This window comes from Salarias fasciatus, chromosome 18 (assembly GCF_902148845.1).
Source record: "Salarias fasciatus chromosome 18, fSalaFa1.1, whole genome shotgun sequence".
In the NCBI taxonomy this organism is placed as follows: domain Eukaryota; kingdom Metazoa; phylum Chordata; class Actinopteri; order Blenniiformes; family Blenniidae; genus Salarias; species Salarias fasciatus.
In genome coordinates, this window is record NC_043762.1 from 9,291,363 (window position 1) to 9,315,497 (window position 24,135).

Genomic DNA, 24,135 nt, shown 5'->3' on the forward strand with positions numbered 1-24,135 from the left:
TGACCCCTTGGGAGGCCCTCTCAGCCTCCATCAAGTCTCCATCAAGTCTCCATCAAGTCTCCTTCAAGTCTTCCCAAATGCCAGGTGTTGTGCAACAAATCATAGTGTCACATTTCTTGTCCAATGAGCCTCATTTGCACCAGAGGAAGACAGAGAGACAATTGACCTGTAGTCTTGACTTTAGAAAAAACAAACTGTCCAGCTGCCAAGAGGCTGCCGTAAAAATGAAACATGGCAGGCTGGCGAACAGAAAAAGGATACATGTCTTTTCTACGCCTGTGTCTACTAGCCTACTATAACTAACAGAGACATGCATTACATGAACAATAGTAAATAACATAATATAATAAGCATGATGTGAAGAATATTATAAAATTATTCTACAAGCTCTACTCTGGAAGTCTACTTGTGGGATGTTACAGTGATCTGTAAACACAGAAACCAGGTCAGCTCGACTGAGGACAGGACGGATATTCAACATGTCTGCTCCCAGCTGATCGGTAGGTCTGAAAGAGACAGCACCAAATGTAAACACACAGGTTGGATTTCGTGAAGTTTGAAGAAAGAAAAGATTTTGTGAAAATAGAAAAATTCTCAACTTTAAGAGAACAACACACTATAAACATTCACAGTGGGAGAACATGGACAATCATATGGACGGACCACCAAGTTGGACTGTCATTATGGAGGCTGTCGACTCAAAAAGCACCAAGTCCTTCAGAATCTGGACTGGAAGTTATGTCGCTCTGGAGGCAACATTGTTGTTACTGTCCATCTACTTGTGCATGTGTGCAGAAGCACCATTAAATCAGCGTTTTCAAAAACATGCTCGAACATGGAAGCAGTTGTTAAAAAGTTACCTTTTCTTTGGATCTCAGCAGCATTGTCACGTAAACGGAGCTGTACCGATTAGGCTACTTAAAATTGAAATTGGAAGCAGTTTATTACAATATGCCTAGAAAAAAAGAAAAAAAAATGCATAATAAATATTCTCAATTTTGATTCTGATCAGAAGTCTTCATTTTGGTAATTTCAGTCCTTTCTTTTTTGACTCAACCATGCAGAAATTGAAATCAATTTTGACTGAGATGTTCTTTTAAATGTGGGCGCAAATTCAGTTCTGACAGCTTCTTCCTCTCATGTGCCGACTCCTCGCTGCACAAAACACACTGAAGTTTCACACTGAACGAGGATACAAACTTTTTGTTTGAATGAAAAAAAAATCTAGTCTTCGGCCTGAACATGTCTGTGGAGAAGAATGCACTATAAATGTTGACAATTGTGATAAATTATGTTGGTATTTGAATCTAAATACTAGGACTTTCTTTTTCTAAATCTTCACCGACATGGTATCAATGGAAATATTTTATTGAAGTACTACTTTTGTCATTTGATGTTTATTTTTCTTAACAGTTGATAAACGGAAACATGACAAGATTTGGATTGCTGTTGGAGTTTGTGTTTCCTTCGTAGTTGGGATTGTGGGAGCTTATCTCTGTCGTAAGAGAAGTAAGTTCAAGCCTATTGTGTCAGCAGTTTTCTATGCATTGAAATGAATTTCTGTCTCAAAGTCGATCTGTCGTATCCATTGGGCTTCATTTACTGCAGCAAACAGGGGGATCTGTCTGACTCAAAGCTTGTATTGATTCATTGCATTGATTCTAAAGCCAATATTCCAGGGAGTTTCTGTAAGCTGTGATAAGACATGAGAATTAAAATTGTTATCTATTTGTCCTATAATGTTTAGTATCACATCTTGGCATTGTGAACATCAGACTTTTTTCTCTAGTTTCTCCTCTATGAAGTTTGAATTGCTCTGATCGATCAGAATAAAAATGATCAAGATGTTGATGGAAGGTGCAGAAATGTTATGTGGGAATTGAAGGGTCAATGAAGTCAAGAAAGAACTTTTTATAGTAACTCATCTTGTATGTCCTGTTTCAGCTGCAGATCACGGTGTGACTCAAGATAACACAATCTACGCAGATCTGAACGTAAGCTTCAGGTTTTTACAATCTAAACTGTATTTCACTCGTCTTTGGATGGATTTCGAGGGAAACCTTTTCAGCATTCCAACAGCTGTGTTTGTTCTTTAGTCATGCTATGTGCTCCTGCAGGTCACTTTCTCCTGTGCTGCTCATGCTCCTTGCCTGTGCTCAAACATCCTACTTTGGATGATGAACCTAATCAGAAAACCGGTGTCCTGTCAATCTGCCTGTTGCTATGTGCCGCCTTATGGTGAGTTTGGCTTTTCAAGCTGTGTAATGTTTCTGCTTGTGATGTGCACACTGTAGTGCTCGATAGACAGGTAAGTTTGTAGGTTCAAATCCCACAGCTGAAAGGTTACCAGTGTGGCTCGCTGAGCAAGGCACTACAGGTGTTGCACAACAGCAGCTCACCACTCCCAGAATCTTAGTTTTTTTTATGTCAAATACAAACATTGAACATTGAGGTTGCAGTGCTCACGTGCAGCGTCGGATCTGTTGGCCCACTTGGGGCCCTTCCTGGCTCGGGGGCCCCAAGCAATTGCCTGCCTTGCCTAATGACAAGCCACACCTCTGGTTGCTTTCATCATTTCACTGCAACTCATGATCCTCATTTTGGAGGTTAAAAGAAGAATTGAGCCAGTTCTCAGAATGAGAGATGGAGAAAATAGCATCGGACAAGTAAATATTCTAACATTACATCTTAAAATCATCATAAGTTTAGTAACAAACTACAGATACTTTATTATTTGCCCTGCCTGTAAAACCATGTCCCAAAAAACTGAGGAAAAAAATTCTTCTTAATTTTCAGCCAGAAAGATTGTCTCAGTACTCAGAAGAACTGTTGTTAACTATCGTGATATTGCTTTACACATTGATCCAATGAAGGATGCATGCAGAATTTGAGGCGAAAATCATTTTTTTCATCGTTTATTTTCTAGGTTGAAACTCCAAAAAGTCCAGCTGAGGCTCCAGATCCTGATGAGACTTCAGGTCTTTCTCCATTTTCCACCTACAGTGAGGTGAGGCCTCACAGCGGCCCGTCAGCTGCTGCTGAGACCAAAGACAAGCCTGTAATTGACAGTGTGTATGCACAGGTACAGAAGCATCCTAGACCATGAGAAATCATCTGTAATCGCCCTTTTTTTTTCTTTCTTTTTTTTTGATCAAGCTATGTTCAACTCAATCAGTGTGAATAATAGAATAGAATAGAATAGAATAGAATAGAATAGAATAGAATAGAAGGATATAACTTAATAATATATTAGAATAGATATATTTGATTTTTGTGAGTTGATGAGTTGAGGGCTTGCCAGTCAGTCCTCTTCCCGGATGCCTTTGGGCCTTCCACTCTGTTGTGGGCTGTACTGAAGGACTGTTGGATCCACTTCCCTGTCCTGTGGCTTCCTGGTCAGGTTGGCCGGACCCATGCTTGCCTCGCCTCCTACATCAAACCACATTTACCCCACGTGGACACTTCATGTTCAGTTTTAATGCACCACAGTTGGGGATTTGTGGGGCAGTGGGGGGTTGGCAGCTGGAGGAGTGGTTGGGCCATCCTTTCTAGTTGGGCCTCTCCCTCCTCTGATCTCGCAGGAGACTCAGGAGCTTGTCTCCTTGCCTCCTCCTGTCCCCTGAGTTCAGGCAATTTTGAAAATCTTCCTTCCACCTGAGGATGAGGTTAGAGGATGTCCTTCCTCGCTGAGCACAGCTCAGATCAGGTGAAACGACTACACAGTCGATGTTTGACTTTAGATCAAAGCAGCTCTGCTCCATGAACTTACAAGCATCCCTGTGTTCAAGCATGATGTTTGTTTTGGATGATGTATGTGAAATACAGAAGTTCAACAACAACTCGCTGCTTGGCTTCAGATCGGTTAGGTACTTCCTCCTCAGTGCAGCAGTCATTCGCACAAGTTTTGTATCTACTGGGAATTACTGATGTATTTTTGTTTTCTTTTTACTGTACAAGACTCCATAGAAGGAAACTTCTACATTTCAGTTGTTGAAGTGACTTTTTTCTCTTCCTATATCTAACGTACATTATAGAAAAGTGAAGTTGGACATTGTGGGAAGTGGAACTTGAGTGAGATTTCCGGAACTTATGAGAACTTTAAAACCACTCCCCTTCCCTGTTTTCACAGAAACGCTGTGTTTTGGAAATTTCCTATATCTTATCTGATAAAATATGCACTGTGTAGAATTTTTTTTCTGTTTCTGCAGATATTTCATGCTGTAGTTACACATCGGCATCCGTGATAGAAACAGACGATACAAGGCTTTGACCAATAAGAACACAGGTTTAACAACAACTTACAAATTTAATGTAACCTACATTACAACATGATATTGTAGCGGCCGTGGGGGGGCCGCTAGGGGCCGCTGCATTTATTGACTTTGCCTGCCTCCGCAAAGGCTCATGGAAAGCGGGACTGTTGGGGCCGTTTCGGGCCGTGTTGTGTGTGTTTCGGGGTTTATTAGCGTTTCCTTTTATTGTGGGTGTGTTCTGTTATTGTTGTTGTGCCGTTGCCACCCATTTGTGTTCATTTCATTTCATTTTTGTGCACCGTGGCTCAGAGGGGTCATTTGGGGAGGGAAATTCCAGCAGGGGGCGATGATGCTGGTTTCAAAAAGAGCCCCGGTCTCATTGAAACCCATTCAAAAATGCTGATTTTCAGAGTGAAAATAAACATATAAAGCTCCTGGTTTCAGAACATGTTTTAGTCTCTATCACTAGTTTCTATAACCGTGTTGGCTTCACCAGACTCTGATTTTCACATAAATCATCTTTTGATTTTATATTACGAGTTAAAGTTTTGCGTAAATCGCCCTATCACAGCGCCTCCTCTGTCCCCGTGATGCCGTCACGTGACGGGCTGGACCAATCACAGTTACATGCGGTTTCAAATGTTCAATGTTCAATGTTCAATGTCCTGCTGGATTCGCAAGTCTGCAGAATGGCATTTGGGAACGCAATGGGTGACGTCACAAAAGCTCTATCCATTGTATTAACGATCTATGGGAGGGACCCGGCCTGCGCGCCACCAGGGAGGGCGCTAAAGTGCGCAGTGGGCTTAGTTGTTGTCACAATAAAGTTCCTGTGTTTGTGAAAACTGAAGAGCAGACAATCCTTCCTTGCTTTCTCCACCGCTCGTCGCGAAACGCCACAATATCATGGTGTAAATAGTTACTTAAAAATGTGATTTAAAATATATGAATTCATGTGAAAAGTTTAAAAATGTGTAAATAATTGTTTAGGATGTTTAAAAAAAATTTGTAGCCTCTTTTATGTGTATTAATTTGGAGTTGTCAGATTAAAAAAAAAAAAAAAGTGACGCTGCCCTTAAAGCTCGTGTCTGGAGTTTCCGTTCGTTTCCAACATATGTATCATTTTTCAACAGAGCTTAAATTTGTCAGTCTGGTTCGATACTACAATATAATATTAGCATGAAGCAATATAAAAATTTATTTATGAGCCCCGCCTTCGTCTCATAGACCCCTGTGTTATCCGAAAAAGCGCTGGTCAGCATCAGCCAATAGATTTCGAGCTTCTGCATTCTTGTGTTGTCAATCAAAGTGTGCACGCAGCCAGAGAGCACGGCAGCTCGCCCAGGCAGAGGTGACAGAGCAGCAGCCGCCACACTTGCCTCGGATATATCCACTGTCTGCTGAACATCCACCGTAAACAGCTAAACGTGTAGGATGCTGTAGGACTCAGAGGCTCTCATTTTCACCCGACGGATAATAGCGTGCACAATTAAAGGGGTGTGGCTTGGTCACTCATGAAAGCAGAGGGAGGGCGGAGCCTCGAGACATTGGATTAAAAAAACTCTCTCTTTCAAAACTCTGGACATGAGCTTTAAGAGTTGCAGTGCACCTCTCCCGAGCAGGAAGTTTAGTGCACCGAGCTGAAAGCTGGAGAAGACTCCGATAGCAGCTTCTCCTACATTCAGCTGCTGATGCGTTCATGGTGATGGAGCATCAGTGACGATGTATGTTTTGTCCCAAATGATGTTAAATAAATGTGTATATACCATAAGCATCTTCTGTTAGTGTTGTGCAGCTCCTGGGTTGTATTTATGTTGCTTAAAATGTCCGTTTTTGCTCGTTAGCATTATCGCGAGTTAGCATCTTGAAGCTAACTGTGTGAGTGTGTGAGTGTGTATTGGCTGTCAGTGTCAGGTTATCTGCTTCATATGTTAATGAGTTCAGGTTGAGTCCCGTTTGATTTCATTCTTTTCATTGTTTATTTACCCCATTAAATGTACAGTAGTACACAATGTTAGATTAGAAGGCTTTATAAACTGGGGAGATTTGAGCTGAGAATTTAGATTATTAAAACATGCACACAGCAAGAAGGTCCTGGGTTCAAACACCGGCTGGGGCTCAGGCCTTTCTGTGTGGAGTCTGCATGTTCTCCCTATGTGTGCGTGGGTTCCCTCCGGGTACTCCGACTCCACAGTCCAAAAACATGCATGTCAGGTTAATTGGTCACCCTAAATTGCCCCTAGGTGTGAGTGTGTGTGTGGTTAATCGTCTATATAAGCCCTGCGACAGACTGGCGACCTGTCCAGGGCATACTCCGCCCTCACCAGCAGCAGCTGGGATCGGGTCCAGCCACCCGCAACCCTGAAAAGGAAACAGCGGTATAGAAAATGGATTGATGGATGGATATTAAAATATGACTTAAGCAGAGCAGGAGCCAGTGGTGGTGAGGGACTGATCCTGTCAGGATGGAAGGAACAGCTGAGCTGTCAGAACAGTGTGTGAATAAGCCATCATTATGTGATCCAGGAACCAGGATGTGGCCTTTTAGATTGTTTGATTTTTAGATTTTTTTTTTTTAATGTGTGCTGTGGTTTTGCTGTGTCTTATTTAGTATCTATTTTGCAGTGCATTTTATACTGTAAGATTTTCAGCCGTCGTGATGGCTCTTACGGGCCCAGGATGGCCAGCACATCCAAGAACAAGAAATGAACAGCTCAGAGTCTTGCAGAGCTCTCCCATTTATTCTTTACACCAGGACATCAGTGGCAGCATCTCCCCTCCACAAACAACAGGCGACCCAGGTGTGTGTGTGCAAACCCCTTAAATACCCCGGGACTAAACCACCCCACCAAAATGCAGAGGGCTGTGCCCAATTACATCAGTTACTGAATTCGTGGTATTTACAATTAAGTGTTCTATTTACATCATTCAACATTCACTCTGTACAACAACAAATAGTCCTAGCCTCTCCATCTTAAGTAATACATTTAGGTTCCCTTAAAATAATACATTGCAGATCCCCCCCAAGTGAAACCTCCCCTCTCTTGGGCTCCACTTGGGTCAGTCCAATCAGGGTGATGTGCAGCTGGCCTGCACTCACATGGGCGAGCCTCCATGCCAGTGCCCCAGCCAATCACCTCAAAGAAAGAGAACTGGTGAGAAGTCAACACAAACAAATGGATGTGAAAACTAAATAAGGATCCAATCTTCAGTTAACACAAAACCATCTGTAAAAGAAATGCAATGTATAAACCCAAATGAACAACTAAATAAATGTGTGAAGACAGAAATTAAATGAAAATGTACATAATAGAATGTGGGTGGTGGAATACACCTGATTAGTGAGAGAAGGCTTCCAGCTTCCTCACATTTCCTCCCCCTTCGGAAGGCGCGACCTCCTGGCTGCGGGACAGGAAGTCCGCAACGGCGTTCTGCTTCCCAGGCACGTAGTGGATGCTGAACTTGTAAGGTTGCAGAGACAGAAACCACCTCGTTATGCGACTGTTGGTGTCTTTCATGGATTCCAGCCACTGCAACGCCCGATGGTCGGTTTCGAGGATGAACTCCCTCCCCAGAAGATAGTACTTGAAGGAGTCGATCACCCACTTGATGGCTAAGCACTCCAGCTCCACCGTAGAGTACCGAGTCTCTCGTGGGAACAGCTTCCTACTCACAAAGGCAACTGGCTTCCTGTTCTCCCTTTCTCCTTGCAGCAGGACTCCACCAATTCCTCTGTGAGAGGCGTCGGTCTGAACCGTGAATGGCAGACGGAAGTCTGGACTCTGAAGAACCGGCTCATGACACAAGGCTTCTTTGAGATCCTGGAATGCCCTCTCCTGGTCCTCTCCCCAGACCCACTTCCCTTTGCTGGTACTGGTGAGATCAGAAAGAGGTGCAGCACGGGCCGAGAAGTCCTTTATGAACCGCCTGTACCAACCCACCAGGCCCAGAAAGGAACGGACCTGCTTCCTGGTGGTTGGCCTCCCAGCCGCTCTCACAGCCTCCACCTTGTCCTTGTGCCTGTCCAATCTGGCTTTTGACTGTGCTCTACTCTGTGACCTGGTCACCCCATAGACAGGTTTAACAGTTTGGATCAACTCCTGCAGCGTAGGGATATCCTGACCCAAAATCACCTGATGAGCAAGGTTTGCTACCACCCCAACAGTTAACAGGTATGTATGGCCTGCCATCTCCATATACACTATGGCTGTTGGGTACATACGGTGATCCCCATGAATACATGAGATGTCCAGACATGGCCCCGCAAACTCAGACTGCCCTTTTAGAACTGAGGGGTTAACAAGGGTCTGTACACTTCCGGTGTCAAGTAAAGCTAATGCTTGCTCCCCATTAACTTTCACCTCAGTAACTTGCTGCTTGCCACCCCCTTGATCCTCCTCCTTTGCTGGTTGAGGGACAGTACAAAAGTATGCACTCCTGGTCTTTCCAGTTGGACAATCTGGCTTTTTGTGCCCCTCCTGCCCACAGGAGAAACAAACTAGACCCTTGGAGGAGGGCTTAACTCTGCCAATGTTAACGTTTTCCCCCCTGGCCTTAGTTATCCCCAAACCCTGATCCAGACCACCACCCATACCAGAGCCAACAGACTTACCCTGTACTGCGCTGCCCTTGGAGTGGGGATCAAAGCGGAAGGTTTTTGGTCCTCGCCTCGCCGAAAGGAAGTTCTCCACCAACTCAGCTGCTTCCCGCCCAGTAGCTGGATGGCGCTCCTTAACCCAGACTCTCAGCTCTGGTGACAAGGAACGGTAGAACTGCTCCAGGATGAGGACTTCCCCCACTTGCTCCTTGGTCTTCTTCTCCGGCTGCATCCATTTCTGGAACATGTCCCTGAGCTGAGCGTAGAACTCCCGCGGGGTCTCTCCGGGCTGGAAGTCAGGCTCACGGAACCGCTGGCGGTACACCTCTTCATTGATTTCATACTTTGTGAAGATGGCTTCCTTCACCCTTTTGTAGTCCCATGAATCTTCAGAAGCCATGGCCACATAGGCTGCACGGGCCTTACCAGTCAAATGTGGGACTAATCTCACCACCCACTCAGACTCCGGCCATTGGTAAGCAGTAGCCAGGCGTTCAAAAGTGGTGAGATACTGCTCAATGTCATCACCCTCTTCCAACCTGGGAATAATTGACTGTGCCCAGCCTCTTGCTGGGTGTTCCCGTAGCGTAGGGGACACTGGACCTGGTTCGGCCTGTTGCTGTAAGGAGGGATGAGTGTCCATGTGAGATGCTCCACTGGGGCTTGACGATTCACTCAGCCGGTTGATCTGTGTCTGTACCTGCCTCCAGCGTTCATTCTGCCTCTCCGTCTCTCTGTTCCACTGATTACTCAGATCAGTCTGAGACTGCAGACATTTCTGAAGCATGAACATGATGGAGGACAAATCTGTACCAGGCGACAGATCCTCTTTGGGTTGGTCAGCGGTCAGCCCTCCTGAAGTTGCTTCCTCCAGGGCTGCTTCCAACCTCTTCTTAGGCCCCATATCTGTCCTGATGAGACTTAGACTGGTGGCGGCGATCCCACTTCTGACACCAAAATGTAAGATTTTCAGCCGTCGTGATGGCTCTTACGGGCCCAGGATGGCCAGCACATCCAAGAACAAGAAATGAACAGCTCAGAGTCTTGCAGAGCTCTCCCATTTATTCTTTACACCAGGACATCAGTGGCAGCATCTCCCCTCCACAAACAACAGGCGACCCAGGTGTGTGTGTGCAAACCCCTTAAATACCCCGGGACTAAACCACCCCACCAAAATGCAGAGGGCTGTGCCCAATTACATCAGTTACTGAATTCGTGGTATTTACAATTAAGTGTTCTATTTACATCATTCAACATTCACTCTGTACAACAACAAATAGTCCTAGCCTCTCCATCTTAAGTAATACATTTAGGTTCCCTTAAAATAATACATTGCAGATCCCCCCAAGTGAAACCTCCCCTCTCTTGGGCTCCACTTGGGTCAGTCCAATCAGGGTGATGTGCAGCTGGCCTGCACTCACATGGGCGCGCCTCCATGCCAGTGCCCCAGCCAATCACCTCAAAGAAAGAGAACTGGTGAGAAGTCAACACAAACAAATGGATGTGAAAACTAAATAAGGATCCAATCTTCAGTTAACACAAAACCATCTGTAAAAGAAATGCAATGTATAAACCCAAATGAACAACTAAATAAATGTGTGAAGACAGAAACTAAATGAAAATGTACATAATAGAATGTGGGTGGCGGAATACACCTGATTAGTGAGAGAAGGCTTCCAGCTTCCTCACATATACATTTGTGGTTTTAAATGACTGGCCACTTCACCTGCCACATCCCCACAAACCCTCCAATCGCGGAACCCCCTGCTTAATCAGCGCACACAGGTGCGCGGACGGCACGCACACACACACACGTCGGACCAGGACCACCAGTGCTCTAACGCGACATACACGCAGAGGCAGGGGAAACCCTGCGTGGCCCGTGAGTACCTTGAAGGTTCAGTAGCACTGGTCGGAAGAGCTGCGCTGAGAGCGTGGGCGTGTTGGACCGAGTCACTGCCGCAGCTCTGTTCCGCGTAGGGTTCCAGCGGGCAGCCCCAGCCCGGAGGGAGCCACGCGAGCGGACGAGTGTGTGACGTCATACCCCCACGCATCGCAGCAGCGGAAGATGCCGCCTCGTTGTTATGGGTGGCCGTTTGTGCCATACATTGCCTGGTACAAAACGCCGTTATACCAGGCGATGTATGGCACATACGGGGGGGGGGACCTGGCACGCGTGACCGAGTGATCCCGGATCAGATCCCAGGAGCAGTACAAGGGACCTTGGAGCTTGGAGATCGGCATTTGTTTTGTTATTTTTTTAGATATAGCCGCATTTGTTTTATTGGACTTTTAACTGACTGCATTTTATTTGTGGGCTGAACTGATTTTAATATAACTTATTACCGCGACTTACTGTCTGGTGTCCTTCTTGGCAAGTGTGCTCACACCCGGTCAGATCCTTTCTGTTCACTGTAAACTTCAATCAGATCAAACTTTCCCATTATTCAACCCTTCCATAACCCCACCTCACAATTATTCCAATAATATCACTTTCTATACCTGAACGGCAGGAGTGACCAGTAATATCTTTTTTTTTAATCATTAAAAGTAAGATTGTAAATACACAAAGTCCACTGCTGAAAAGCAAATAGGATGAAAGTAACGTCATTGTGCTCACCTCATTCTCTTAGTTTCTGCTCACTGATGTCTGTTACTGAACTGGCCTACAAGTTGCTGCTAACCATGTCCATCACACAAGTTTCCTCTGAGAGGAGTTTCTGATCAGCAAAAATCATTAAAAACAGACTTGGAGCACTCTGACCCAGAAAAAAGTTAAGCCGTCTGTGTTCATGTGCAATGAGAATGAGATCCTTTGTCTTTGGATGATCTTCTCATAAACAAAGTGACAGAGACCAGAGCACGGCTCAGGTGCTTATTCATGTTTAAGGGTTGGCCATGTTTCTTTGAAAAACAGATGATAGTGTTATGAGAAAGCACATTCTCGTATTTTATCTAATATTTTGTTTTTGTTTCATTTTTAAGGTTTGGACATCTGTTCATCTATATTTGAAATATAGATTCTGAAATGATTAAAAAAGATGTGTAGTATATTTTAATGCACTTGTGTTGAAATAAATTTGCATTATAAAGCAACCCTTACTTGGAATGAATTTGAAATGTTTCAGAAAAGCTTTACAGAACATTGGTATTGGAGATTTCATATGTAAGATTATAAATCTTGATTTCAGATCTAAAGTGGGCCGGTCTGAGGTCTGAAACTCCAGGGCTGAAAATTAGACCCGCTCCGGCCCTGAGTGACAGGCTTGTGTTTGATTCCTCCCGGTTCCATAGCAGCGGCGCACCAGACAAATTTACCGGTAATTTTTCTTAAGTTAGTTGGGACCGAGTTGGTCGGGGGCTGGAGTCGAGTTGGTCGGGGGCCGACTTGGCTTGGGGCCAATGCGGCTGACGACTATGACGCCGGCTGTTTGCAGCAGCGGTACCGCCACCTTGATCTTGAAACAAGGGACTTTCCCAAATGCTGTCACCACGAATGAAGTGCTAACTTCAAAAGTGTTATGGGCGCTAAAGGTCGCCAATGCTCACTTTCCATACAAGTCATGTGAGGTGGAAAATACGAACATTTCAGAGAGAGGATTGCGGTTTGGCCGCATGTCAATGACTATGTCTGGATGGTGGGGAGAGGCGAGCTTCCCAACAACGTAACATATCTTACCTTATGTAAACATATTGTTTTAAATGTGTGTGAACCCTGTGCTGTCCCACTCTGAGAGCCTAGATCTGGTCCAGTAGCTCTGCTTTTATTCTCATCCATAAGAGTGCTACACTAACATTTATCCATCAGGGTCTCTGTGACTTAAAGGAATACTCCGAAGATTTTGAACCCACGCCCTATCCCGATCATTTACAGAGTGAGATAAACTCATAAATACCTTTTTTGTGTCCGTTCGTCCAGTGCCTGGCTAACAGCTGTTAGCATCGTAGTTAGCTTAGCTCAACTACGGCAGGTGAAGAGGAGACAGAGCCAGACTGAGAAAGTGGACAAAATCCTCCTTCCAGTGGTCCAGGGGATGGCGTATTAGCACGTGAAGTAAATCTGAATGGTTATAAAACATTTTAAAAGACGTGTTTTCTTTTCAATCCGTTAAAATAATGTTTTGATCCACACAGACCTGCGCATGTGCAGTGCTCTGAGGAAGGATATACCGGAGCACAGCAGTAGAAGCATAGACTCAGCCGCTGTGCGCCGGTATATCCTTCCGCAGCGCACTATTAGTAGAGTATAGAGTATTCTTTTAAATAGATAAAACCTCCACCAACCTTGGAGAAAATAAAATATTAAGTTTAATCAAAACTAATTTTCAGGACGAGGGGACAGAGTTTAACCTGGGTGAGGCTTGAGAATGTGATGGAAATGAAAGCTGCTATGAATGTCCTTTAATATTTCAACTAGAAAATACTTGAACTGTTCCTCCGGTGTCGTGCCGTGGTCCAGTCTCAGGAGTGTATCACTTCTTTATTTGACCAGTGGTGGTCTGGAGGTTACAGAAATCCATTTGGAGGTTTACAGGTTCAAATCTCGTGAAAGGTTCCAGCTGCATTTTGAGTTTTGACTTTCTATGACACAATGAGGCGTGACGACTTTATGGAATGATTTCCATCACTGTGGATGGAAGGCAGTGTTCGGGGGAAGCATGGGGCGGGGCCAGGTTTCACCTGAGTGTCTCTCTGCTCAGCCGGAGTTGAGGAGAGAAAGAAATAAATGGCATCAAACAGTCAAAGTGTTTCCAAACTCAACCAACATTAGTGAATGTAGAATGCAGGAGAATTCTTCACTTGGCTCCACAGGTTTGCTGTTCTTATTGTAGAACTTTCTGTAACTCCTGTCACTAATGTCTCTTTCAAAATGTCCCGGTGTGAAAGACATGCTGTTGTTTGTGAAATGTATTTTTATACAGTTATTTAAAAGTTTGTTCCTGTTCTTTTTCACTTGGTTTCTCTCTGCCAACTCATTCACGATATTATATGACACAGCAATAAAAATATTTGTATTTTTCCCAGTGTGTTCTCTGAGTATTTTTTTCAAATGAAACGCCAGATGTCCATTAAATCATGGCAAATAAGTTACAGTACATTATGATTAATGAGGTTTTAATAAAGTCAACAAAGTACAGGAATACATACTTATGAGGTGCATGTTTATTTTACAGGGGGTTTGGTGATTGTGGCTCATGCTGATTTCCACTTTTTCAGATAACATTTAAAAAAAAGAACTCACAAAACTTGATTAATTTTTCCATGAATGCCAAACACTCAGAAGAAAAGCACACACTATTCTCAATGTAACATTCTTTGTTTTTAACTGTTTGAACTTTATCTTGGATTCTTTTTAATTTTTAGATTTCATATCATCATATTCTTATCTTATGTTTATCATTTTTTCTTTTCACTTTATAATGTCCTTTTCACTGCTGTCGCTCTGTAAATTTCCCTGCTGTGGGACAAATAAAGGAAATCTGAATCTGAATTTTAGTTTCTCCAAGAGCAAATTCTTTGCACATAATTTTATCTGTTCAGTCAACACTCTGAGACATAAATACAAGAATGATCAGTATTAGAATGAGAGCTACTCACAAAGATGTTTCCTTTTTTATAAAGCATTTGTCAAGCAAAATTTATATCAAACTCATATTTCCTGAGAAAAAGAAATCATTACTGGAATGGTCCTTTCATCACTTCTGTATTTTTCCACTGCAGCACTGTTGATTTCATAAATGAACGGTAAAGAAAAATGCTTATTTCTGCTTCTTGAGTTTGAGAAAGAGATGCACACTGATGAGAGCAGAGACCATGAGGAAGAGACCGGCAGAGAACACCACTATCTTCACCTGGCAGAAGGAAATGCCGTCAGAGACGATGTGTGAACCTGTGAAAAAGCAGAACAATTGAATGTGTGAGTGACACTACAATAAGAGAGAAGAAGCAACAAGCAGACAATTCCTATTAATAAATGAATCAGTCATTTCCTTGATTATTTTTATATTTTTTTAATCTGTTAATCTGTTTTTTCAGACCTACCGGTCAGCTGGGAGCAGACATGTTGAATATCCGTCCTGTCCTCAGTCGAGCTGACCTGGTTTCTGTGTTTACAGATCACTGTAACATCCAACAAGTAGACTTCCAGAGTAGAGCTGGAGTTTGTGATCTCTGATTGATTCCCTCCATCCTGATCACATTTTTGATCGATACATCTGAAAGTGCTGCTGATGTGAGAGTCGGCCGTGCTGCAGGTCAGAGTGACGTTACAGGAGTGTGAGCTGCTTGATACAGAGTTCACCTCCAGCTGGACGGGAGACACAACATCTGGAAGGAGAGAGAGAGAGAAGATTTAGATGTGGAAGCAGATGTTCTTGTTCAGTGTCTGAAACGTAACAAAACTCACCTTGAACTATGATGTTGTGTTGGACTAATGTGGAGTCGCCATAGTCTGTTGTCACTCGTGCAGAATAAACTCTGCTGTCTGTTTCTTGTAGGTTCTTCAGTATCACAGAGTATTTCTTTTTTTCAGGGTGATCAATCCTTCCAGTATAAGCTTTAGAGATTTTTGAATTGCCACCAGGATAAAACGTGGCTAAAATCGAATTCTCTTTATCAAATTTCCATACAAATAAAATAAAGTCTTCAGGCACATTGTCGACATCCAGAAGTACATCTTTGCCTTTCTGGACGAACACAGGAGGAACACTGGACTGGACTGTAAAACAGGAGATGCAGATTGAAGATAACTTTAAAAATGTTGCCAAATGAGATATAGAGATATTTAAATTATGTGAATATTATAAGGCAAATATCAAAGAAGGTTCTGGATAACTTCATGAAGACGAAATAAATCATTGCAACAAAATATGAGAATGTTCTGAGTTGCCGCTTTGATCATTTTTCCTAATTTCATACTGTTTCAGTCAAATTAACGAATTAAATTTCAAGAATCTGAGGAGTTATTTTAGTATCTGCATGTCTACCTGAGAATGTGACCACTTTTTCCACTTCAGAACAATAATAACTGCAGATCCAACATCACATGTTATCATTTCTCTCAGATCAGCAAAGTCCTACCTGACTCCAGGCCACACCACAGCACCAGTACCACAGAGAAAATCATTTCACTAAGTCTCCTGACGGAAGAGACACTGAACAGCTGTGCTGCAGCAGGATGAACTAAGTGTAAAGAAGTCAACACCAACACCCCCTGATTTCTTCAGTGTTATCATGCAAGAGTGAATGTCAGTTTCTCTTCTCCAATTTCATCCTAAAATCCTTTCATTTATATAAAAAAAAACACATTTTAATGTGAAAAAACATGAGTATGATATATTTTTTTTCAGATCAACAGTTCCCTTTCATTCTTTGACACTGCACTGAGTTCATTTTTAAAGTGTCCAGCTGATGTTTGGGGCGGTTAGCGCTCAGATTATCTCCAGTTCTAATCTGGGTGTTGAGGCTCTTCTCTGTGTGGAGTATAGATGTATGTTGGGCTTGTTTGTTGTATTTTTTGTGAAACTTTATTTAGGAACCAAAATTTATTTACTTCCCCTTTCATGACAACTAAAACGGCAAGACATGCCACTTGTGATCTAACACATTTCTCAGTAAAACAACCAGAGGAACAGGCACGGAAAAACAGCAGCGTTTTTTTTTTTTTTTTAAGCACAAACCACACGACGGTTTTCAATTTCGAAAAGAGGCTTCAGAAGGCACGATGTTCTCACCTCAAAATAGTGGTGGCGGTTTTTTTTTTTTTTTTTTTCATAAAGTCAGGGACTTGTTGACCTCACTCATCTGTGCTATCAATGAAGAAGCAACCCAACAGATCCACATATTTTACATATTCGACCTTAGATACGAAATTATTTTATTGCAAGATCAGCAAAACCTGTTCAGATTTGACATATCAAGATCACAACATAAAGAACTGGATACTCTGTTTGAGCAAGAAAAGTCCATGTTAGCAGCTTTCGGCTGTGGTACAGGAAGTTCTGCAGTTTCATGTGTTGCTGCTTCAACGGATGACCAGAGGAGGAAGTGTGAATGTGACATATAGTTTGATCAGATGCGGTTTCTCATGCTGATCATGGTTGTGCATGCTCATGTTTTTATCTTGCAGCAGGCTGTGCTCCTTCAGAGCTGCTCTCTTGTTTCAGGCTGCCAGGCTGACCTCTGTGCTCACTCATCCTTCTCTGTCTCAGGTGTGCCTTGTTCGCGTCCCCCTCCCTGTGTGTGTATATAACTGACATTATCTACAGTATCGACACTGTAGCTGTTTTTCTGGGTGAAAAAAAACAGCAGCTATGTTGTACTACATGTTATTGTCTGATATAGGCTTGTCTGTTTAGCTGCCCATCCTCACATATCACAGTGTTTGTAGTGAAAAATGTGTCTTTCCTTGAGAAACTCACTGAATACTTCAACCCCGTTTGCAGTGAGTGAGTGACATTAAGCCAAATCTGCCAAACAAACAATGGCAGCCGTCGCTCTGATGCCTCGTCTGCAAGTTGACGACATGCAAGTCGCTCCTAATCTCCCCCGATCCTCAATCCTCAGACCTCAAACCCCTGAAGACCAAGAACAAATCTCCCCTTGCTTCTTTCCAGGTAGGAGAGCCAGCAAGATGCTTTTTGCAGCAGAAACAACAGTGTCTGTGTTCCTCTGGGCAGTTTGTTACGGTTTACATTTTCATCCAAATCTCTTCATTCTCTTTTTGTACTCACAGCTGCTGCATGTGCTTTCTCTGTCTTTTTTTAAGAAGATGTAGAAGTAGAAGAAACCGCACAAAGTCACGTTGGACTACGCCAGATTTGGAAGAGCGAGGAGCCGATTCTCTGAAGAAGAATCTGCTAGTGTGTGTTCTGCTCCAGAGCGACACCACACACTAGAAGATCAGGAGAAGATCGGGTGCGATCTGTCCTCCTTTGGCTTCTAGTGTGTGTTCTCTGCATCGGGGAAGATTGAAAAAATCTTGTGTGTACTGTCCTTTACCATTCACCATGGCTGCATTGGAGCAGCCATTTTTTTAAGCAGCAGCACCAGCCAATCAGGAAGCTTTATTCCGAGGGTGTGGACAGGTCAGCTCAGAGCTGATCGGCTCCTTTCAGAGCACCACACACCACAGGATTTGCTATCAGAAATATTTAACATGTTCATTATCTACGAGCTCCCCTTCCGACGCCTCCCGAGAAGCTCCGACTGGAAAAAAATCGGACCCGAACTCATTACATACTCCCGACAGTCGGACCTTGTCGGCTTCGGCCGGGAGGAGAAGATCGGGGCAAAGATCGGCCTGATCATTCTGTAGTTTGTGCTGGCCTTAAACTGACCCACAGGGTCCCGTGACCCGCCCACTTTCCCGCCGGGCAAAAACCAAAACATAGACGATAGAACTTCCAGGTCACGGAGATCGACGAAATTGAAAAATCACATTAAAGTCTGCTCTGTGGCCGTATTTCAACTTTCCTTTATTTGATCTGTCTTAACAAACGGGATATTGAAAAACAAACCAATTTTCATTTATTTGTTTTTATTTTAAAAAGGAAAAAGGAAAAACGACTTATTTTTCAATATTTTGTTTTTTGATTTTTAATTGAATATCAATTGAACGAATGATACACAGATTTTTATGACTCCTCTTGTTGGAAAGTGTAAAACTGATCAATTTCAAGTCAAAAGAATCACTAAATGAATAGATTTCTGTGGAAAAAAAAACTTTCTTGGATGTTTTAATGTACTGTATGCTGTGATATCATGTGATATTTGCAAATAATCTCCATTCAATGCGATTTTTAACATTCCACTTATTCTCTTTTCCATATTTTAAGAGCATGTTTTTGTATTTCTCAGGCACGCTAGTCCAAAACAAAGCAAAAAAAAAGAAGTGTGTCTGTTAATGAGAAATATTTACCAAGTTTCTCAACATATTTCACTTAGTTTTATTCAACCAGATAATCCCAATTTATTTCATTTTATTTTATTTTACATCAACTTACCACCAATTCAAAGCTGAGAAAGGCACAGAGAACACTTGAAAATCAGACCCTTTAATGATGCAAATGTTATACCACCAGCAGCCTTGAAGTCATTGTTTTATGCCCCATGTACACTGAAAGAAAAAAATATAAAATACACAAGTTACTCAGACTGATCATAAAATGAAGAAAAAAAATCCCTTATTTTGTTACTGCAGGCTACCTGTGATCCTGGCTGGCACCTCTGCTGTCCTTTACTGCTCTGTTCTTCAGTCCTGTCCTCAAATCCCGTCTTAAATCCTGTCTCTTCTCTCTTGCTTTCTCTGCACATTTTTTAAATGATTTCCTGTTCATTTTCCCCCTCACTTACTCTTTTACTCCTTCCTCTCTTCTGTCTCTGTTACTCTTTACATACAATATTTCAGAGCTGTCTTTTCCTCTTCACTCATGCATGAACTAAAATAAATAAAAATATTTAGAAATAAAACCTATGAAACATACTGATATATTGAGTTTAAATGCTTGAAATGTTTCTTGATGAGATTAGAAAATTCTCCCTCTTCTTCAAATAAATGAAGTGTTTTAAACTCCCTTGGATTAGCTGAAAAATACATCATTATTAACTGTTGATTGAGCCACCCAAAAGTGTACATATTAGCTAAAATTAGCACAAGCTTAAGCATCTGCAGTAGTAAAATACAGTATAATAATCCAAAAACATCCTATATAATGGCAAAGCACTGACAGGGAGCACTTTTCTGCACAATGGATACTTTAATCGTTTTGCTAGTAATACTTTTCATTCATATTTCATAAAGGGTTTTTAGTCTTATCCTGGAATGCAGTATTGATCTGCTGTCTTTCATTTTCAGTGCAATTGTGTTGCTGTGTTGTTGCGTTGTGTTGTGTATGTTGGTATTAAAGGAATACTCCGAAGATTTTGGACCCATGCCCTATCCCGATCATTTACACAGTGAGATAAGCTCATAAATACCTTTTTTGTGTCCGTTCGTCCAGCCGCGGGCTCCCAGCTGTTAGCATCGTAGTTAGCTTAGCTCAACTGCAGGAGGTGAAGAGGAAACAGAGCCGGACTGACGAAAGTGGACAAAATACTCCTTCCAGTGGTCCAGGTGAAGTAAATCCGAATGGTTATAAAACATTTTAAAAGACGTTTTTTCCTTTTCAATCCATTAAAATAACGTGTTGACACACAAAGACCTGCGCATGCGCAGTGCTCTGCGGAAGGATATACCGGAGCACAGCAGTAGAAGCCGTAGACTCAGCCGCTGTGCGCCGGTATATCCTTCCGCGGAGCACTATGCTTGTGCAGATTGGTGTGGAGTATTTATATGTGAGTTCGGATTTGAAATGTAAACCTGTTAATGACATAACATTGATTGAAAATAATGGCATTGAAATTATAAGAGTTGAAATTATATCTGCAACTGAGAAAAACACTTTGATAAGCTGTGTATATCGCCCACCAGACAATTGTGTACAACAATTTACTGATAGTTTAATGGAACGGTTTGAGAGACATAGAAATAAAAAGCAGATTATATGTGGTGACTTTAACATTAACTGAGGAAATAAGAATGATTATAAAGTAATGGATTTCTTAAGTGCAATGAATAGTATGGGACTTTTTCACCTGATACATAAACCAACAAGAATTACAGCCAAGAGTGCAACAATCATTGATAACATTTTTACTAATATTACTGGAGACATTGTGCTGAGTGGGATCCTACAGTCTGACATAAGTGACCATTTACCCATATTTGCTGTGTGCAGGTACAAGCATAACATAAAGCAAAGCAAGAGTATAATAATGTCAAGAAACAGATCAGTGGAAGCACTAAGAGCATTAAATGAAGATCTTATAAAACAAAATTGGGATGCAGTCTATGTTGATGATGTTAATGAAGCCTACAACGCTTTTATTAATACAGTTATTGATTTGTATAACAAAAATTGTGCATTAATAACAAACAGAAAGAAAAGAAATGATAAACCATGGATCACAAAGGGAATAAAAAATGCTTGCAAAAAGAAAAATTACTTATGCAGATGTTTTTTGAAAGAACAAACAAAAGAAGATGAAAACAAGTATAAGAAATATAAAAACAAACTAGTATGGATAATTAGAAATAGGAGGAAAGATTACTACAGTGAACAACTGAATGAAAATAGAAATAATATAAAGTCAACTTGGAGAATATTAAACAAGGTAATAAACACAAAAGGAGAAAAAAAACTTCTATCCAAAGTACTTTGTGAAGGAAAATATTGAAATATATGATGAAAAAGACATTTCAAATGAATTTTGTGAATACTTTGCTAATATGGGACCAAATCTCACAGCGGATATTTCAAAAAATTCTAATATGGATGAAAATTTAATAAATAGTCACATAAACAGTATTTTTCTTGAAAAGGTGGAAAAGGAGGAAATCTCAAAAATTGTACAAAACTTTGAAAATAAGAGGTCGACTGATGGTGAGGGGTTGGATATGATCATTGTGAAAAGTATAATCGAATTTGTAATTGAGCCATTCACTTACATTTGTAATCTATCATTAACCACGGGAGTTTTCCCTGATAGAATGAAATTGGCCAAAGTTATACCCTTGTATAAAAGTGGTGATAAACATAACTTCTCTAACTATCGTCCAATCTCATTACTTCCACAGTTTTCAAAAATATTGGAGAAGGTATTTTCAACAAGACTTGACAATTTCTTACAGAAACAAAATATTTTGGATAATAGTCAATATGATTTTCGGGCTAATCATTCCACAGCACTGGCAATAATGGAATTCACAGAAAAAATTGCAACAGAGATCGATAACAATAACTATTTTTTAAGTATTTTCATTGATTTACAAAAAGCTTTTGACGTCATCAATCATTCAAAATTACTAAAAAAAAATGAGTATGTATGGCATCCGAGGAGTAGCTCAGCATTGGCTCTCAAGTTATTTGGAAAACAGAAACCAATATGTACATATAAATGACACGAAATCTGAACTATGGCAAATTACATGTGGTGTGCCCCAAGGTTCGATACTTGGGCCAAAGTTATTCATTTTGTATATGAATGATTTTGCTAAAGTGTCCAACCTTGGGAAAATTCTATTCGCAGATGATACCACATTATTCCATTCAAGTAAAAGCATACAAGAAGTCACTAAAGTAGTGAATGAAGAATTGAAAGCAATAAAACACTGGTTGATTTAAACGGATTAATCCTAAATGCCAAAAAAAAAAAACAAATTTTATGTTGTTTAATAGTAACAAGGAAAAAGTGAAAGTAAAACTCGAAATAGATGGAGTTGAAATTCATCGTGTAACAGAAACAAAATTCTTAGGAGTGATGATTGATGACGGTCTAAAGTGGAAATCTCACATTAATTATACCAAAGAGAAAATTGGGAAAGCCATTTCTGTGTTACATAGAGTCAAGTTTTTTTCTGAATAGTTGTGCTTTGTTAACATTGATTTTACCTTATCTCATGTATTGTGTTGAAGTGTGGGGTACGACATGTAAAACTTATTTACAGACAATTGTCATTCTACAAAAAAGGGCTATAAGGATAATAACAAATAGTCACTATCGAGAGCCGTCTAACCCATTATTTATTAAACTGAAAGTTTTGAAATTTCCCGATATTGTTGATGGTTAGGGTTAGGTCTTAAAAATAATGTATAAGGCAAAGTGGAATTTATTGCCTGTAAACCTTCAGAATATATTCGAAATAAGAACCAGTATATACAATCTTAAAGGAATAGACGTGTTCAAAAAACCCAGATTCAGAACCAAAATCAAAGAAAGAAACATTGTGGTAAAAGGAGTGAACTTGTGGAATGCTCTGAAACAGGAAATCAAAGAGTGTAAAACAATTATGACATTTAAGAAACATATAAAAAATTCCACACTGAAAAATATGAAAATGAAAACTAAGTTGTTGCGGGTGAAAAAAATGTTTGATTTAATGAATGAGTTTTTGAGTATTGTTAATTTGTATTTGTTCAAATACTGTATTTAAAGGGGCAGATATAATAGGATTGTTCTTCTTTCTGCTCCTTTTCTTTCGTTTGTTTGGTGTCTAGACTGATGACATTGATGTATTTTCATCTTTTTTTGTTTTTTGTTTTTGTGTTGTTTTAAACGAAAGAAACAAATAAACCAAACCAAACCAAGTATTCCTTTAGCGGATAATACTGATAGCCAGCTGGCAAAATCAGTCAGAGTTTCACAAACCGGGAACATCAATCTGTGTAGCAGCTTCTGCTCCTGCTGCTGGTGGGGACGTCCGCTCTTTGAAAAAGCTTTTGATATCCATTACTTGAGTCGACTCTGAGCAGTAGAGTCAAGGAGCAGCGAATGGCGCGCACAGACGTGAACTCTTCTTCTTCTGGACAGGCGGCAGACTGCTGGCTGCTCTCCAGCACATGCTGCCACTCTCTGGTGAATTCCAGTACTGCACATTATACTCAGACCAGCTCGGATCCGCGATCCGGGGCTCCTGACAAAACATCCGGGGCTTGAGCCCAAGTAGCCACCCCCTAGATCCGCCTATGCTGGACGCTCATAGACCTTCATGTAGGTTTGTTATGTATATTGCATATTATTAAGAAGCAAAGTGTAATGTATATTTGAAAAAAATCAAACATCATGTCTCTGTTTCAGGTCAGTTTTCTCCGTTTGTTCCTGTCTGCCTTCACTCAGTATGTGATTAACTGACTCCTCCCTAAAGGGTGTCTCCCATTTCTGAGTGAGAATAGACTCACTTCTTGTTGTTTTACCTTCATACCTAGACATCCAGTGTTCCTGTATTTTCCCAGTGATTCCTCATGTACCGACCGATTTTGATTCACAGTGACTGGAGTTTCGGATTTACCTTTTGAATACCGTATTGGCCCGAATATAAGACGATGTTTTTTCCCAGAAATTGTATCCCCAAAAGTGGGGTCGTGTTATAATCGCGGACTTACGGTAGATGGTCAATACCCATCCGCGCCGCTAGATAGAGCCAAAGTATCACTGACCAGAGAGCGAGTGGAGCGATGAAATCAGATCAAATGATCTGATGAAAAATGACCGCAGTGAAAAATGGCGGATCATCTGGAACAAAGGGGCTCGAACGCTGGACAACTGAGCAAACAACAGAGGCGAAGTTATGATACTAACTTTAAACTGATGGTGATCAACGCAGCAGAGTCATCAAACTACTGCCAAGCCGCCAGGAGATCTGGTGTAGCAGAATGCCTCGTTCTTATTGGAGAGCACAGAAAAAAC

At 41.5% G+C, this 24,135-nt stretch overlaps 1 protein-coding gene and 1 long non-coding RNA gene across 2 annotated transcripts; one reads left to right on the forward strand and one right to left on the reverse strand.

Moving 5' to 3' along the window:
• The first annotated feature begins 472 nt into the window (after positions 1-472).
• LOC115404908 (uncharacterized) lies at positions 473-1,963 on the forward strand. The gene is made up of 3 exons (XR_003933389.1): positions 473-500; positions 1,414-1,509; positions 1,945-1,963. It is a non-coding gene; the product is annotated as an uncharacterized LOC115404908 (long non-coding RNA).
• Positions 1,964-13,970: 12,007 nt separating this feature from the next.
• LOC115405700 (SLAM family member 5-like) lies at positions 13,971-16,056 on the reverse strand. The gene is made up of 4 exons (XM_030115361.1): positions 15,931-16,056; positions 15,257-15,568; positions 14,893-15,177; positions 13,971-14,740 (listed from the first exon to the last, which is right to left on the reverse strand). Exons 1-4 carry the CDS (start codon positions 15,974-15,976, stop codon positions 14,610-14,612), a joined length of 774 nt encoding a protein of 257 aa, XP_029971221.1. The 5' UTR covers positions 15,977-16,056; the 3' UTR covers positions 13,971-14,609.
• Positions 16,057-24,135: the final 8,079 nt, after the last annotated feature.

Excerpts from the sequence above, each read along its gene's own strand:
- LOC115405700 (XM_030115361.1), bottom strand. The coding sequence starts at position 15,976 with ATGATTTTCTCTGTGGTACTGGTGCTGTGGTGTGGCCTGGAGTCAG. Across the intron at positions 15,178-15,256 it reads ACACAACATCATAGTTCAAG|ATGTTGTGTCTCCCGTCCAG; the intron begins GTGAGTTTTGTT and ends CTCTCCTTCCAG. Across the intron at positions 14,741-14,892 it reads TGTCTGCTCCCAGCTGACCG|GTTCACACATCGTCTCTGAC; the intron begins GTAGGTCTGAAA and ends GCTTTTTCACAG.